Consider the following 17,416-nt stretch of genomic DNA (forward strand, 5'->3'; position numbering starts at 1 on the left):
TACTCTACAGATTTTCCAGATTAACGGTGGCTCGTCCGGTTATAAATAAAACCTTAAGCACAGGTTTTCCTGCCTTTCCTTTTTCCGTTGTAAGGCACCGCCGAGTCTGTGTAATCATCCATTGTGGACATTCGTAGGAGAGAAAGGAGTGCAGCATTCAAAAACAAAACGGATCTCGCCGCTCTCGAGATTTCTAATTGTGCCCGTTTATGAAATACTCGAGCGTTGTAAACATTTGCCGCGCGCAACATAGTCTCAAGAGTGCAGAGCTTAATGCGCGACCGGTGCCTGCGACTACTAACATCGGGCGCTTGTATAATTTACGAAACACACAATTCTCGTCCACGTATTTCTGTATTTCCTTTTTCAACTTTTACGGTTTATTTCTTAACTACAGCACGAAATGTCGATGTCTCTTTCAATTTTTGTGTCGAATTTTATCTCCGCGAATATAAAATATACTTCTCGAGTACATTTTTTTATTGCTAGTTTTATTTCTTGAAGCGCTCTTTTATATGTCGCGCGTTGAGATTAGCACTAGTAGGGGAGACCGGGGCTTGTTGGCACAAGAGACAAGTTGGCAATGCGTTCCGTTTATGTATTTATAGCTAAAGAAATAATGGAAAAGTTATCACAAAACATCTTTTTTATGATATATGTATAGGTGCTTTCCCCAAAGTTTTATTTAAATCAAACAAGTATTACAATAGAAAAAGAGAAAACTCTAATTTAAGAGGTGGCAAATAAATTTTTGAGCGTTTCAAAATATCGTATTAATGCTCTTCAGCTTGAGAAGTAAATCAAAGTGACGTATTATTTGTTAAAAGAAAAGTTTCTATTACTATACGACATGTCATTTTGAGGAACAACAGTAATTTATTGTAAGAAAATGACTGAAATCACACGTATGTAGGGATGGGGTATGTTGGCTCATATCAAGGCATATGATTAGCTTGACTTGTTGTTACCGCGCACGTGAGACCTGTGTGAGCATGTGATTTGCTACCTACAATGCTGATAGAAGCTAGATATATATTTATATTAATATTTTTATATTGAAGAAAGCTATATCTAAAATAGTTTACAATTGTTCTTCTGCAACAGCATTTTGCTATTCGATTATTACGAAATAACTTTAAAAGATATAATCTTTATCAAAAAGTACATATCTGTTACCCGTTTTGTGTTTCTATTACGTTTTCATTAATTGAACATGGACTTTTGTCACATAGCCAACTTACCCTATTACCGGGGCAAGTTGGCTGCGATGCAGCATGTTCGTATTTTACTTATTACAAAGAAATTATACAGTATACATGAGCGTTCCTGGCATGAAAATGTAGAGAAAGGTTCTCTCTGTCATATTAGTACTGTTTAATCATGAAAATTAGTTGTTTACGAACTCAAATGCCGAAATTGTGAAAACGGTGTCAACGAGCCCCGGTCTCCCCTACAGTTCCTTGCAAACTAGTTTTTTTCGCTAGTCGTTTTAAATTCCCACCAATACTATCACAGGGACCTTTCCCATGTGCTGTGGTAAAAAAGTGCCATTCTGCCGTGATACCAAAAAAATCACGCGCATAGTAAAGCAAATTATTCAAATTGTATTTATTTTTATAATGTTGGCCGGCTCCATCTGTAAAATAGACAATAATCAGGCTTCGACTCACACTACTATATTATTATAAAATGAACGATAAAGTTCGTCATTATTACAGTTTTATAGCCATCATTTCAGACAATCTTACAACACAGTAGGTAGCAGTGTACGCTTTTCAACAATTATTAATAAAAGAACTTAAAACAAATGGGTATTCCTGTTAAAAAATTCTCTATTTTAGGAGCTTTTTCGTCAACTTTGTCAAGTCGACGCATTGATTATTCACTTGTACCTTAAGATATTTTAGTTTATTATACTGTTATATTTAATTAATTTTATTATAATAACGCCAATTCTTACATTATCACCATAATCAGTTATAAGAAAATAAATCTTATTATATTGTTATTATTGAGCGTGTTATATATTTAGGTTCAAAAAATTTTATGCAACACGTGCATGGAAAGTGCGTGATAGACCACTTTCCAGGCACTTGCAACATAAAATAGGGTGTGTAAGCCGTGCGTAAAGATGAAAATTCCCGGGTGCGGTTACCGCACTCGCCTTCGGCTCGTGCGTAAACTCTGCACCCGGGAATTTTCATCTTACGGCACTTGTTACACAAATAACTATATACAATTTTTACATTTCTAATCCTATTGTCTCTCTTAACATTCTACCTACTGTTACAGAGAAAATGTGCTAAATCATTAATTTTTTGTTTGAGACATACTTAGAGAGTACTTTTTTGTTTAAGATAAGTATTAACACGTTACTTTCTTGCAAAATAAATTTTCCAACAAAGTACTGCATAGGTGATTATGTGTAAACAGAGTATCCAAGAGCTAAGTACTATCAGAATAACGTAAAATGGTACTGTTGGCATGTCCATCATCGAGAGAATCTTGTTTGGCGAACTGAAGAAACAGTAGATTTCCGAGCACGGCAGCTGCGATCGATTAAGATAAACCGCCTGCATCATTCCTTCGAATGAGTATCTACAATAAAATTTACATTTCTCAAATTTACTGAAAAAAAAAAAAGGCAAATTGGAAATACAATAAAATAGTGTTTCTACAAATAGGAAGCAAGAACAACTGTTTATAAATAGTCATTATAAATTATTATAAAAAACGGTTCATATGGAAAACATTATGTAGTAATAATAAGTTTAAATGCAAAAAATTTTTAATATTAGTAATTGCTATGGTATAATTAAATTGTCTGTACCTGTAAAAGCTCACAGTGCTTAAAGGCTGTAAGTATGCCGGTATGTCTTTAAATTTCAAGAAAAATCCGGCGAACAGCGCTAATGGTGTACTGACTGCCGGTATTAAAAAGAGACCTGACTGAAAGAAATTATACTTGGTCAGCTACATAAAATTATCTGTTCATATACATATTAAATAACAATCAAATTGAAATTTGAATAGTATAAGCTGCTCAATATATATATATATATATATATATATATATATATAAACTGAAAAATTATTTATTATTATAAATAAATCATCTAATGATTTATTAACTTATTACTATTACAAATAATTATAGCTGTCATATTTTCCGATATTTATTGTAATAAGTATGTAATGTTGACTTATTATAGCCTTTTTTGTAGCTTTTCTAATAAAATATACCGCAGCTGAAATACCTTAGTGCCAAAAGCTGCGCCTATAAGTATCCCAGTCGTTTGTCCAAGAATTGTAGTTAACAGGCCAACGGTCCACATCTGTAGAATTCTAATATATTCCATTGGCTGTCCTGTCATATAATATGGTATAAACAAAAAAGATGAGGCGCAAAGTATCTAGAAATTAGACAAATTTTTAATTGATTTCAAAACCAATGACAATATATTTAGGTGATATTTAGCCAGAACTTCATGTCTGAAAGAAATAATTAGTAATAATTAGTAATAATACAAATAATACTGCACTAAAACATACTTGTAGCGGGAGATCCGTTAGTATTTTTACGCTATAGTAAGCCCTCAAAGAATACCAGTTATTTAAATATTCCTGCAGAAATACTGTCGCTTCTGTAGGAACTACAATTAGATTAACATATGGTATAAATATTTGTGAAAATCATAAAACGCATTTATCATAATTTTAACACGGAAAATTGAAAATATTGTCAAAGAAATTGATTTTATATTTTTTAGTCTTTTAGCATTAAGTTTAGCATTATCAAAAAGATAGTAATAGTATAGTATTTATATATATATATATATATATATATATATATATATATATATATATAATTTAGTTACTTGCCAATAAAATCACATAAATTATATATTATATTTATACGTAAAAAAAATATACGGAAGTATGAAATATTGTTTAAAAAATCTATTACTTACACATTAGTATTGCAGGCAGAGAATTTATATAGAATAAAAATACCACAGACAAAAATAAGTAAGCGGTATTACTCATCACTTTCTGCACGTCCGCGTCGTCACCAAAATTATAGAAAACTGCTCCAAAAAACAGGCCGTTCACGACGTGCGCCGCAAATTTTAGGTTTGTCAAGGTCTGAGAAATCAGTCACACAAAACGATAGCATTTTGATTTTTCAAGCAAATTGTTCGAATATTACTTTCGATAGTTTTTACTTACAATATCTCGCTTGATGCAAATTAGAGATCTTAAAAATAAAATCTTTTGCTGTTGCCATGTCGACTTTTTTGATATTATACTATTTGTGGACATATCTATGTCGCCTGTTTCACATTTCTGCTTAGAATCAGTCGATTCTATAAAAAAATCCAATTATTGAGAGTTATTAGTGACTGAAAAATTATTTCTCATAATTTTGAATTGTCTTGCTTTATATATTTATGCTTTTCGAATAACATTAATTTTACATCATACACAAGAAAGATATAGTCCTCGAGGTTTAGAGATACTCAATGCCTGATCCAATATTTCTAAAATAGAGAATATATTGTGGATATTCTCGTTAAATAATATATTCACGCTTTTATTATCGAGTCATCGCGAAGCAAGATGGAAAAAACATTATAAATTAGTATAAATTAGTATAAGTTATTAAAATAATTGTTAATGAATTATTAATAAATTATTATGGATTAACAAAAATTCGAAATAATTAAGAAACGTTTAAATATATAACCGTTTAATAAAGTATGTAACATCATATTTACCATTTTCATTAGGTCTGTTGCGCGATCTCGAATTTTCGTATTCATCACGACAGATCTTGTATAAATTCTCTAAATCTCCACCTCTTTGCTCTGTTATGACCTCAAGTACTGCAATCAGAAAAACACAATCAATATCACATGTGGATTGTTCTCCATTTTTTTCAAATTAATAATATGCTTTGAATCATTTAATATCATAAATATTACATAGTAAAATTGTTGTGTAACATCGAAAAGTGATAAAGCCACAATTCATGTAATAAGCAATACTGCATCAAATTAAACAATGCGAGAATTTTCTTTGTATTTGCACATAATATTGAAACTTTTATATATTTATATCAAGTTTTATAATCTTGATGCTTTTCGAGATATCGAAAATATTTCAGTTTATGCAAGGTAAACTTTTTGAATACTTTTTCTTAAGAATTCATCTGTCTTAAGGAAGTCTGTTTTGTTACTTGTGTTTAGTACAATTAATTACGAAATCTATTTTTGTAATAAATTTAACAAATTTGCTATGCAAGATTAATAAGAAAAAAATCTTTCAGGCTTTAAAGTAAAAGAATACATAAAAAAATGCGTACAGCTCTAAAATATTTTATGTTAATACTTTTTTTCTAATTCTTCTGTCTCTTTGTAATTTACTTATTAAGTCGGATCGATAGAGTCATCAACGTTACCGAATTCTGCTGTGTTGTAGAAGCTGGGACACGTGAACCCGGCGATGCTGTACGTATTTAAAATCTCGCTCTTTGGACCACAGTACATACTTCTACCTTGGTTAAGTACCATAATGTCATCGAAGAGCGAAATCATCTGTCTGCTGGGTTGATGTATCACGCAAACCACAGTGCAGTTCTCTCTTGCCATACCGTGCAGCATGTTAATGAGCTATTCAATGCAAATCGTATGGATACATGTGGCACATTAAGAACGCCTTAATGATATTGCGGAACAAAATATAATAATATAATCAGAAATGTTTATTATTCTCGACCATAATATAATAATATTCCAGCTATGTCGCAGGAATGTTGCAACGTTGCTACAATATTGCTGGAATATTTTGCGCTTGTATTAGTAGAATACAAGAAATAAATATTGATTTATGTCGGCTAATAGCGAATGTTTTGTAAAACAATCGCTGTATTGATATAATCTGCATTAATTTTTATTAATATATTTATATATCATCATACCTGATTAGACACCGCACTGTCGAGACCGCTTGTTGGCTCGTCTAATAAGAGAACGGATGGCTTGGCGATCAATTCTACGCCGATGGAAAGTCTCTTTCGTTCGCCACCGCTTAATTTGTTCGCCAATGTACCCATGCAATTTGACAAGCTGAGACTCTTCGCGATATCGTTCACCTAACAGAAATAATATCTGATGGTGCATCAATCTATATATGTATAACTTTTTTGTTCGCCACAGCAATAAGCTTATTATAAGTAAAAATAATAATATACATATAAAATATATTTTTATATAATTATCTATTATATATATATATTTTTTTTTATTTAATAATACATTTTATACATAGCGATTGGAGAGTTTCTTTTGTATATTTATATATTTTACTTACAATTAAGCGAATCACTTGTTCGTCCTGATTAACGAGTTTCAGCCGAGCTGCTATGTAGAGAGTCTCTCTTGTCGTGAGAAACGGCAACAGATCGAATTGTTGCGGCACGTAGCGCACATGTTTGCGGACCATTCCCCTGTCCCGTTCAACGCCGTTTATGGTGACAATACCCTTAACGTCGGTCAATCGTTCGTCCAACACGACTTTCAGCAGGGTGGTCTTTCCCGCGCCAGAAGGACCGATTATTACTGTAAGTTTCCCCGATTCGAAGTGCCCCGTCACATTACGCAGGATCTCGGTCTCTACAGTAAGCATTCTTCTTTAACCATATTTATAGACAACACGTGGAAAACGCATTCATTATAATTACAAATAAAACTGTGTAACCTTCAAAACCTGGTTCTTTAAATCAAACAATTTTCCAAGAAAATAATGCATATACGCAATACACCTATAACTGCGTTTTACAAATCATTCATAGATTTTCAGGATCGCTAAGTCCTAAATTAGTAAGTGAGATAATTTTAGCCAAAATCCGAAACGCGATGTATCTGCTGTCGTTATCGGCTGTTAAATATATAATCTTTGACATATGTTGCACCTATCTTAGACATATTATAATATGTTATATGAATATATGTCATATTATATAATATGTTAGACTTGAAAATTTTCAATTTTAAGATTAGAGCAAACAATACATGATTTGTATTTTTATTACACATTTATGTAATGAGATAAATAATTTTAGAACACTCTGGAGATATTCAAGATAATTGTTTTATACTGCGACACATAATTATAATAAGCTTTGTAGGGTAGAGCGGGGTCAAAAGTAACGCGGGGCGAAAGTAACAACTCAAATATCTATAGTTATAGACATAGATGCGCATACGTTTGTTGGTTAACGGATGAAGCTAAACAAGCTATAACGTATACGTCTCAGAACGCCTGCGGCCTGGGTATTGAGTGGACGTCTGTAATAAATAAAATATGTTTCTGAGGCCGTAAAGTAATTTCTTCCGACAATCTTAAACTTTGAATATAATATATCCACTGCAAGTAAGTACTTTTTCTTTTAGGTTATATTTGAGTTTCGTTATTTTTGCTTATTATAATAATTATTACTTATTCATTTTTGGCATTTTATTATTAGAAATTTTAAGTCAAAGTTCCAAAACATATTCGGGACGATTGTAACATCATTGTGTGGGGTCGAATAAAACGTTACAAATCAACTCCCTAGTCCTTAAAGACATTGTGTTCCTATCATTTAAAGATATAAGAACAAAAAATGTTTATAATTAAATGAACAAAGTTAATGTTTTCTATAATTGATATAAAAAAGTTATGTTTTAATAGAATAAGATTTTATTTTACTTCTTTTGTATGAGAATATGAATATTTTAGTTTGTTTTTGTTAATATAAGAGAAATTATTATTTTTTATTGAATAAACATTTTTTATTTTGATTATTTAAAATTGTTACTATCGATCCCCTATAGTGTTGCAACCAACCCGGCGTCTGGGGCGATTGTAACATTTTCCCTCGTTTATGTTTTTGATTAATAATTCTTATTTGGTTTATCACAAGATTTAAATAGGAGGATTTCCATAAAGTGAAATAATCACATTAACTTAGGGTATCAAGAGTTTTTCTTTTACTGTAATAGTTCTTCCACAATCAAGTTCTAAAGTCAAATTGTTACTTTTGACCCCGCTCTACCCTAATGAGAACAAAAACTTGTTTGCGGATTATAACTTATAATGACATTTTTATTTTATTTTTAAATAAAATATTTACGTCATTATTTTTAATTAATTTATATAAAGACATTCAGCTCTTTTTACGGCTTATAAAATAACATGCTTTTCTAAACACGAAATCTAGTACGATCATAACATTAGCTCTATTTAAGAAATTAACAAAGTTGTATTAGTTACTTGTACATGCTAATGTGAAAATTTTGATAATTAACATACGTAATCTTTTGTTATTTACGTAAAATTTTGTTATCGCGATCAAAATAACTACAAACACGGACACGTACGTCAATATATGTAATTTACAGTTTTATTATTTATTTTATTACGAAATTAGAATCTAAATCTTGGTTTAAGCTTTAAATTAATTGTGTCAGTTTTTTTTTTAATCTGACTCATAATATAACTGGAGATAAACGACTAGAACCGGATGTAAGTTCAATGGTGTAGGGATGCCGAATCTCTATAAGTTTTAAAAACAGATTGCTGAATAAGTTTTAATATCTTTTCACTTTTCTAACATTTTCGCACTTAGCTTAAACAATAGTACATAATGGTGTACATACATCACATTTTAAAATATTAAGCTGTATTTATCTTATGGTTAAATTTCAGTTAAAATGTTGCGACATATAGATGATATTTGTGCGCTGAAAACTCACAACGTTGAAAATGATTATTTACGCGCGAATTTACGATTGAGCGAATTTAATGAACATATCAATACGTAAATACTAGAAATCATCAGACGGATGTGTTTAGCGCGCAAATCGAGACAACATACGTATTATATTTGTGTGACATGTACCGCAATTGCAATGTAATGATGTGCGCTTACGTTGCTATATCAATCGAATGATTAGATCAGTTATTTTTTATACAGCTACCTAAAGCTGTCTCAAGATATCACGAAGTGTAATGAGTAAATTGTGTCATGGTGTCTAGAACGCAAGAAAATCCCGACTTTCATAAATATGTGAGACGATGAAATGTTCTTGCCTTTGCGGTTGCGACGAACCGAATAACATAGATCGCTGAATTCGATGCACATCTGCGAGTTCCGCGATTTTTCGGGTCGCAGCAATTTTTTTGACTCCTGTAAATGTATCTTGCAGGAGTTGTCGTCCAACATTATCGCGTCCAACATCTTGCCGAACACTTCGTAAAATTAGTAGCCGTCCGCCGTCAACTGATTAAGCCTCGGTCACTTTGACAAGACAATGAATGAGTAAGTTTGCTGCGAACTTGTTTTATATCGCACAAGTTCTCACTATGTTGTAATTATCGCGAGCACATTGAATGTTTAATTGTTTACTGAGTCAGTCTACAGCGTCTAGACGATATAAAATTGCTCTCCGTATGTTAATGAATGCGTTATGACCTTGGTCCTTTATGTAATATGACTTCATTTTTTACATTAAGCATAATAGTGCCATTATGAAAATATCGCAACTTAAACGCGCACTTTGACGAACTGATTTTTTGCAAAAGAAAAGAACATATTGACTTGTATTAACATCTAATGTCCAGGACAAATATATTGCACTTATTTATATTATTTTCCTTTTAGTGTTAATTTTGTCGCTTTTTGTATTTCTCAGTTCTTTGTTAAATATAACATTTGTGCGCGAAAAGTTTCTTGACTTGGTCTATAAAACAACAATTTTTTGGTTTTTAATTGTTTTATTTCATCATTTTGTTTATAACAATAGACATTTATAACATTTACAACATTTTGTTTATAATAGAGAGGTAACATAATAAGAAAAGTTAATGTCTGTTTTAAGATAAAAACTCACGTACATAGCTTGAACGAAAATGTCATGGTAAGTTTGAACTGAAATTATATCAATGATAATAAATAGTAAAGATAACTGAAATATATTATAATTAGATTTATCAAACTAAACGCGTCCATATTTTATTTTATTAACTGTTCCAAAGAGGAGAATAATAAAAGCGTAAACGAAACTTTTAGAAAATATAAATTAAAACGCCTCTTAGATGACAAGTTTTAATGGGCAAACTTAAAGTTACTTTGAAAGGTCACAGTGATACGAAGTGGTCAACCAAACAAAGAACAGTTAGTGTCTTAAAAAAGTCAGTAAAGTAAGTTCTGTTTTTTCAGTATTGAATGACAAGACAGATCGCAGAAATTATATAGTGATGAAACATCTTTTGGAGCACAAGCTTTGATCAGACAAATAGACTTCAGATTTATGTGCGTTCTTCTAATATGGGAAAGAATACTGAGTTGCATCGATCAAGTCAACCAGTCTCTTCAAAACAAGAGTGTTTCTCTGGATGTAGCAAACAAAACGATAAAGGGTCTCGCAGGATCGTTGCAGAAAGTGCGAGATGAGGGAACGGAACCAGCTATAAAGTTTACCAGAGAAAATTAGAAATAGGATTAGAGGACGACTTTTCTGACGTGAGGCTGAAAAGAAAGTCAAAAGCTTTCATGACAGTGAAATAGCTTGAAGAATCTGAGTTTGAATGAGCTAAAAAAAAGTGCTGACTTCGGACTTCACTATTCATTAGACGTAGACAAAGTGGAACTTGTGTCCGAATTAGAAGTGTTCAAAGCACAAGTACAGGAGCTGATCGAGGAATTAGAATCAGTAACTCACCTGTATTTATTAAAATGTATTCAAGAATACTTCCTAGATGATATTTATCCAAACATCAAGACTGCATGATACTTTGAATTTATATAACTTTACCAGTGACTGTAGCGTCTTGCGAACACAGTTTTAGCAAGCTCAAGTTAATAAAGAATTATCTCCGTTCTACGATGAATCAAGAAAGATTAATCAGACTTGGATCATTATTAATAGAAAAAGAAGTGGTTTCACACATAAATGTAGATGCAATAATTCGCTTTAGCCGAGGCAAGGAAGAATAAAATTGTAACTTTCATAAATTTATAATAAGTAATGAAATGTTTATACATTAAATTAGATGTTATTTTTTTCTGGGAGGGAAGGGCCGCCGATACAGCGCTTTGCTAAGAACGAGAGGAATTCTAGATATGCCTCTGAATCCATGCTAGTTTTGAATAAATTTGCAAATACTTAATATAACACGCACGCTAGGTTTTATTATCAGATTTCCGTTAGCATTTTTAATCGATTTTTTGTACGTCATTAAATTAATGTTTTTATCACGCTGTTATTCAATTCATTCTACACAGATTATAAAAAATTGTTTAATAAAAGCGAGATTTAGATCACTTGGAGTAATAAGATATACAGGGTGTTCCATTTTAAAAAACGCATCTCGATAATTCTTCAACGAAGCATTTTCAGCAAAAATGTTTCAGACAAAAGTTGTACGGTTTGGCACATAAGATGGTGTCATTAGTTTGATCTTGGATAGGCGTTTGAAGATCACGTGAAGGTCACCTTCAATTTATTAAATGGAAACCCCTATTTTTCAATGCATATTCTTGTAGCTAATCTCGAGAGATTTTCAAAACACTATAATAAAGTATTTTTTCATTAAGAACTTTTGGAATTATTAGGCTTGAAAGTTCTAGTATTTTGACATAAAATACAAAATATCTTGTAAAACATTAAGTTTTCGGTAATGTTACCTTAATACTTTTATGCACAGAATGAGACGAATCAATTGGTATGAAAAAAAGACATAGGTAGTTCCTTTAAGAAAAAATATGTAATTTGCAGCATGCATCTGCATACTTTTTCTTAAAAGCAACTGTCTTTTTTTCATACCAATTGATTCGTCTCATTAATCTGTGCATAAAAGTATTAAGGTAACATTACCGAAAACTTAATGTTTTACAAGATATTTTATATTTTATGTCAAAATACTAGAACTTTCAAGCCTAATAATTCCAAAAGTTCTTAATGAAAAAATACTTTGTTATAGTGTTTTGAAAAGCTCTCGAGATTAGCTACAAGAATATGCATTGAAAAATAGGGGTTTCTATTTAAGAAATTAAAGGTGACTTTCACGTGATCTTCAAACGCCTATCCAAGGTCAAACTATTGACACCATCTTATGTGCCCCTCGAAACCGTACAACTTTTGTCTGAAACATTTTTGCTGAAAATGCTTTGTTAAAGAATTATCGAGGTGCGAGTATTTTTTAAAAAAGACACTCTGTATATTGTAGCTTATTTAACAGCTTATAGCTTATTTAACAGATCTTGGAAATCTAAATAATAATTGTTCAAGAGGAGAACCAATATGCGCCACAAAGTAACGACGCAAAAATAATTGTTTGCACGTGGAAATGCAAATTGTCGTTTTAACACAATAAACTTACATACCGGAAATGATTCTATTCATCTGTTATATAAGATATCTTATTCAGTTCCCTTAGTCCCCGAAGAATTATATACACAGTAGCGTTGTCAGTAATATCTACCTTCTGTAATTTCTCATATGGTTATTCAATGCAAGTTTGAGATCGGCAGCGATGAGCATAGCTTCCTGCACTGTTAAAAGTGATTGCAGATTAGCGTTCTGCATTATGTAGGCAGATAATTTACGAAACTCTGATATATTTCGTTCTCGTCCATTTACCATGGTCTTGCTGCGGTGACCGAGGTAGTTCTGAAATGCGATGCGTCGTTAATTTATATCAGTACAAAATTATCTTTTTCCAAAAAGGTGAAAAAAGGTGCCAAGTACACGCGCAATGTATGTTGTAAATCTAAAAATCCTAAATAGTAGTAGCTTTATTTCTCCATAACAAAATAATTCACAAAATTGAGTTACCTAACTCAACTTAAGTAATATGTACTTCAAAAAAAGAGGTAAAATCTTTAAATTGCGCCATATTATAAAGAATTATTTTAATCACAAAGAATTAAAGAGATAACAGTACAAAATACAAATATTTAATTAAAATATAACAAATAAATTTTTCTTGTAAAAAATGGCGTTGCTTTTTTACTCCCGTCGCATTTTTCCTTAAATTATGTTTATTGTTTCTTTATTTAATCAAAAATTTCAGTACTTTATTAAATTTCGAGATCTAGCAGCGCCAAGTTATTTTACAAACTGTGAGGTTAGGAGATAGTGCAATAAGAAGCTACGATTATTTATATTTGTATAATTTATAATAGGTTTTTTTTTATATTTGTGTATGTGTGGATTGAATGCAAGTATGAGAGATTAAGGATTGATTGTAAACCAAGTCCATTTTCTGGCTGTAATGCTAAAGTTAATAAACATATATAAGAAAAATTTATGAATTTAATTTTAATTAAATATTTTTATTTTGTACTGTTATCTTTTTAATTCTCTGTGATTAAAATGATTCTTTATAATATTATAATATTACTAAGGTTAAATGTTACGTAACGTTAACTCATGCACAGCCGCGTTTGACTTTCAAAGCCCACTTTTTCCTCGTAAATTTCAATATCGAGAGTCTTTAATTAATTATTCATTTACTGGAAAAGCAAATAACGTTTTTTCAATCTGTTACACAGTACCAGCTACGATTGACCATATCTGCACGTGTATCGCGGAGCTTTTTTAACAGCTCTTTTTCTTTATTCTAATCTCTGTTTAATAAGTCGCATTAATCATCGCACATGACTCAATCGGCCGGACATAGCGACAAGTTAAGGAACGATTTACGTGCTATATGGTCCACATATTAGACTCAGCGAATTATTACATTAACGTACTACATCCATCCACGACACCTGCTCGCGGCTCGGAAGACATTAACGTCACCGAGAGGTCGTTCCCTCTTAATCGCGTGTCGCGCCTGTAGCTCGAATCTCGTCCGTCGAATATTTCGCAAGCGCATCACGCAACACGAACTAAGATAGGTATATATAACTGTCGAATTAAAATCTAATTCACCGTAAAACTTTATGGATTAAATTATAACAGACTTGTGGGTCAATATAGCTTTCAACAGAAAGCTGCAGTCCTGGCTTCTGTAAAATTCTGATATAACGTGTGCTTATTAACTCCAATCTTTGAAATAAAAACCACGAGGAAAGTCACGTAATGGCGTTGGCATTGCGCAAAAAGTGTTGTATTAATATATGAGCTACTTTCCACTTCCATCAATCATATAACGCCCTTACTCAGCGTGCTAAAAAAAATTGCACGTAAAACATCCTTGTTTTAATCTTGATGAATAAAAAATTATTGGATTCGCTGGAGGTGGCAGGTCTCTTATTACAATGTTAAAAATTTCCCCGCTGTTTTTTTAATACTCTCTAGTCCCGGTCACTTACGAAGAAACATACTTTTTTTTCTAGAGTCGTACAATTTCGTGTAATTCGTGCGCCAACACGGTTGCAGCACGGCGGCGAAGATAAATATTTGAGCGAGGCGCCACGTATAAACGCGCGTCTGCTGGAGATACAGGTAGGCTCTCTCAAACGGCTGACTTTCGTTCCGGAACTACGGCGTGCACTTCCGGCTACTGCCGCTTAAAATACAAACGTCGTTGCGTCGGGCGTTTCGCACGGCTTATTAGTCGGCAGTAAATTAATAAGTAGTTAGTTTGTCGTACGACTTCATCTAAGTTGGAGTGCTTGCAACTTGGCGGCGAAAACGAAAAGAGGAAAGTCGATGGTCGCGCACGAAAGGTAGCTTTCGTACTTTTATACAGACGAATGGTCCACAAGCCAATCAGCGTTCGAGAGTCACGGACTGGAAAAGGAATGCTGTACTCGTTAATTGGACCGATCTGGAAGGTCTCTTCCGCTCCGCGATTTTATCGGAGTCCGAGTTTTTGTGAGAGTAAAGACGCAAGAACCTCCGGTAAAACCGTGGGGAACTTTTCGGACGTTACGGCAATTTCTATAAGTTTGTGCGATTGTCGGAGCGCCAGCTGACTATGCGCACGTGATTTGTGAAAATTATTGCCTTTAATTAGATATTACGACTTAAATAGTATAAATTTCAGAATAAAAGATTAGGGACGTATTAGCGACATATTATGACGGCGAATAAAGATTTCATTGTTACTAAATCTAAAACTTAGATTTGTACACAATACGTGTATAGAAATTTAAACAGTGTTGATTTAAATAACGTTTTAATGTTGCAGACAATAAATGCATAGAAAATAGGTCATTTTCTTGTTATCATATTTTTCTTTAATGCGATAATTCATTATTTTTATCTTCTCTCTGTGGATAAATGCGAGTGGATAAGCGATTCAGCGAGTAATCAATTTTTAGCGAAGATGAAGTTTTCCCATTTAAGTCAAGAGAGAAACAATGAGAACTTTATAAGCAAATTCATCGGATTGAATTTGTTTAACTTTCATTGTCCACGGAGGGGGGAAGAACACTATGTGTGGATTCTTTCGAATTTCTTTAATATCAATTTCATATTATGTATTGCGGGTCGCCGTCCCGGCATGATATGCCGTCTATTTCCAAGCGAACGATATAGCGTTGCCAGGAAGGCGAAATAAATCAGCCATTCTCGGAGCAGCATGAAATATTGGTTTAGACGACGCGCGCAATCTATGGTTTGTAAATATTAATCCGCGCTACTAGTGTCACATCAAATATTCGCTTGCCAGGAAAAATGGCCAAACAGATCGTTGAATTACATATATTTCTCGAGCATTGCATATTTTCTCCTTTACTGTTGAATTATATAAGTTCGCATTAATTTAAGATAGTTTTTTATTTACATAATTATATAAAAATGAGCTAGTTGTTTCTATCGGTATTGGTATTTAACGTATCATGAGGGAGACTTTTAACGCCAAACTTGTGTATAGAATTTAGAAAGAGAATTAGAATTTATTTTATTTCAAAATTCTACTAGGCTTTTAACTATAAATTGTCTTAAATGTATGTGTATTGATTGTATATGTATTATGTATATACATTACACATACATATACAGTATATATGTGTAATACTTTGTATTACATGTATATATACATATTGATTTGCTCGACGTCAAAACTCATATCTTTCGCCTGGGACGAAATGCTTTCGCTCGAGTGAAACTCTTTCGCGGAAGAAAGCGAGAAATGGTCTTTCAGGCGTCCCTTGTACGCGTCAATCGCAGTGGAAAAATTAAACATCTCTGGCATTATCGCTGGCGTATACAGTTTGCCGAGGAAGAAAAGAAAAGCGGATGAGGCAGAAACATCCATTGACCCGCTCCCCCAATCGCCGCCACATTTATCGCGCCATTCGTCGAATCGTGCGTAAGCTCTTCCGCCGATAGCAGGAAGCATTCCTTCGTCCCGATACCAATACTTCCCGTATATCGGCGTCACGCTCCACCGGCGTATCGGTGAAAATAGAAGAAAGCTTCGCTCGAGGCTCGGCGGCGGATGCGACTGAAAATTCCAAGTTCTCACGTATACCCGATTCTGGCTGGTCCACGTGCCAGCTGCGGTTCTACACACAAGGACCGTGGTCCTCGAGGGGGACAAACAATCGGTATCAGAGCAAGCTGCCAACTTCCAATGTCGGGGAACGTCGAGTGCAAACTTCGATATTGACCGTTCTGTTTTTCATCCGCACAGGCAAGTGGATACTTTTATTGTTTTTATCTTGGGACAAGTATCTTAGCTTGCTAACGTCGGTGACCTTTTATTAGAATATCTTGAGAGCCGCGCATGCACATGTCGCGGGGAAAAGTATCGTCGATTCGTTATCGCGGCTTCGTAATCGATCTTGGAACGGATTGAACTCCTCTTTCACCGAGCTCACTGTAGGATGCATTAATTGCTCGTAAACGCAATTCTTCCAGGACTACTTTCCGGGGGCCGCTGTAGCATAATAAAGTGCATATCCATCATCCCCCTACCCAACCCGCTTCTCTCAATCTTCCTCAATCCCCCCCCGCATTACTTCCCTGTCCGCCTCTATCTCTCGTGTCGCTGCATCGACGTCGCTTCTTCCGTTGCGGCGGCAAAAGGAAGAGGGGGGCCATTGCGACTGAGGGAAATCGCGCGGGCGGGCGGGCGTCCGGGCGGGGAAGGGAAAAAGCACACCCAACGCAATCTCACACGCTGTGGAGAAGCGATACTCTCGCGCGTCAGACTTCCCAGGAAATCTCCTCCGGGAATCTTCGCCGCGGGACACCTGCGCGCGCGGAGATCTCCTCCCTTGAGATCCGGGAAAACTGGGAACGCGGCTGTATATATGTGTAATATATATGTGCGCGTGCGCCTGTATGTGTTTGTACGCGCGAATGCCGCGTCCTCGTGTATGTGCGGAGAGCGTCAGGGATACGGGGGATATCCTTCTCAGCATCGGTGTTAGCCGAAGGAAGAGCGAGGGAGATCCCGGAGATCGATTGAT

The 17,416-nt window shown here is 33.9% G+C and overlaps 2 protein-coding genes across 10 annotated transcripts in view; one reads left to right on the top strand and one right to left on the bottom strand.

Moving 5' to 3' along the window:
* LOC139812652 (protein amalgam) overlaps nt 1–17,416 on the top strand; it is a 294,458-nt gene that overhangs the window by 188,820 nt on the left and 88,222 nt on the right. The gene's annotated exons all lie outside the window — the stretch shown is intronic.
* On the bottom strand, nt 1,920–9,384 carry LOC139812651 (ATP-binding cassette sub-family G member 1-like). Of its 2 annotated transcripts, none has more exons than XM_071777643.1 (11): nt 9,136–9,376; nt 6,373–6,674; nt 5,981–6,154; nt 5,462–5,672; nt 4,779–4,886; nt 4,231–4,367; nt 3,972–4,146; nt 3,553–3,653; nt 3,258–3,413; nt 2,831–2,949; nt 1,920–2,598 (listed from the first exon to the last, which is right to left on the bottom strand). In XM_071777643.1, the coding sequence occupies exons 1-11, from the start codon at nt 9,281–9,283 to the stop codon at nt 2,373–2,375; spliced, it is 1,857 nt and encodes a 618-aa protein (XP_071633744.1). In that variant the 5' UTR covers nt 9,284–9,376; the 3' UTR covers nt 1,920–2,372. The 2 variants fall into 2 exon arrangements, 1 of the variants encoding a protein (XP_071633744.1); XR_011731904.1 differs by having other exon boundaries at nt 2,462–2,598; nt 2,831–2,945; nt 9,136–9,384.

Source organism: Temnothorax longispinosus, chromosome 5 (assembly GCF_030848805.1).
Source record: "Temnothorax longispinosus isolate EJ_2023e chromosome 5, Tlon_JGU_v1, whole genome shotgun sequence".
Lineage (NCBI taxonomy): Eukaryota > Metazoa > Arthropoda > Insecta > Hymenoptera > Formicidae > Temnothorax > Temnothorax longispinosus.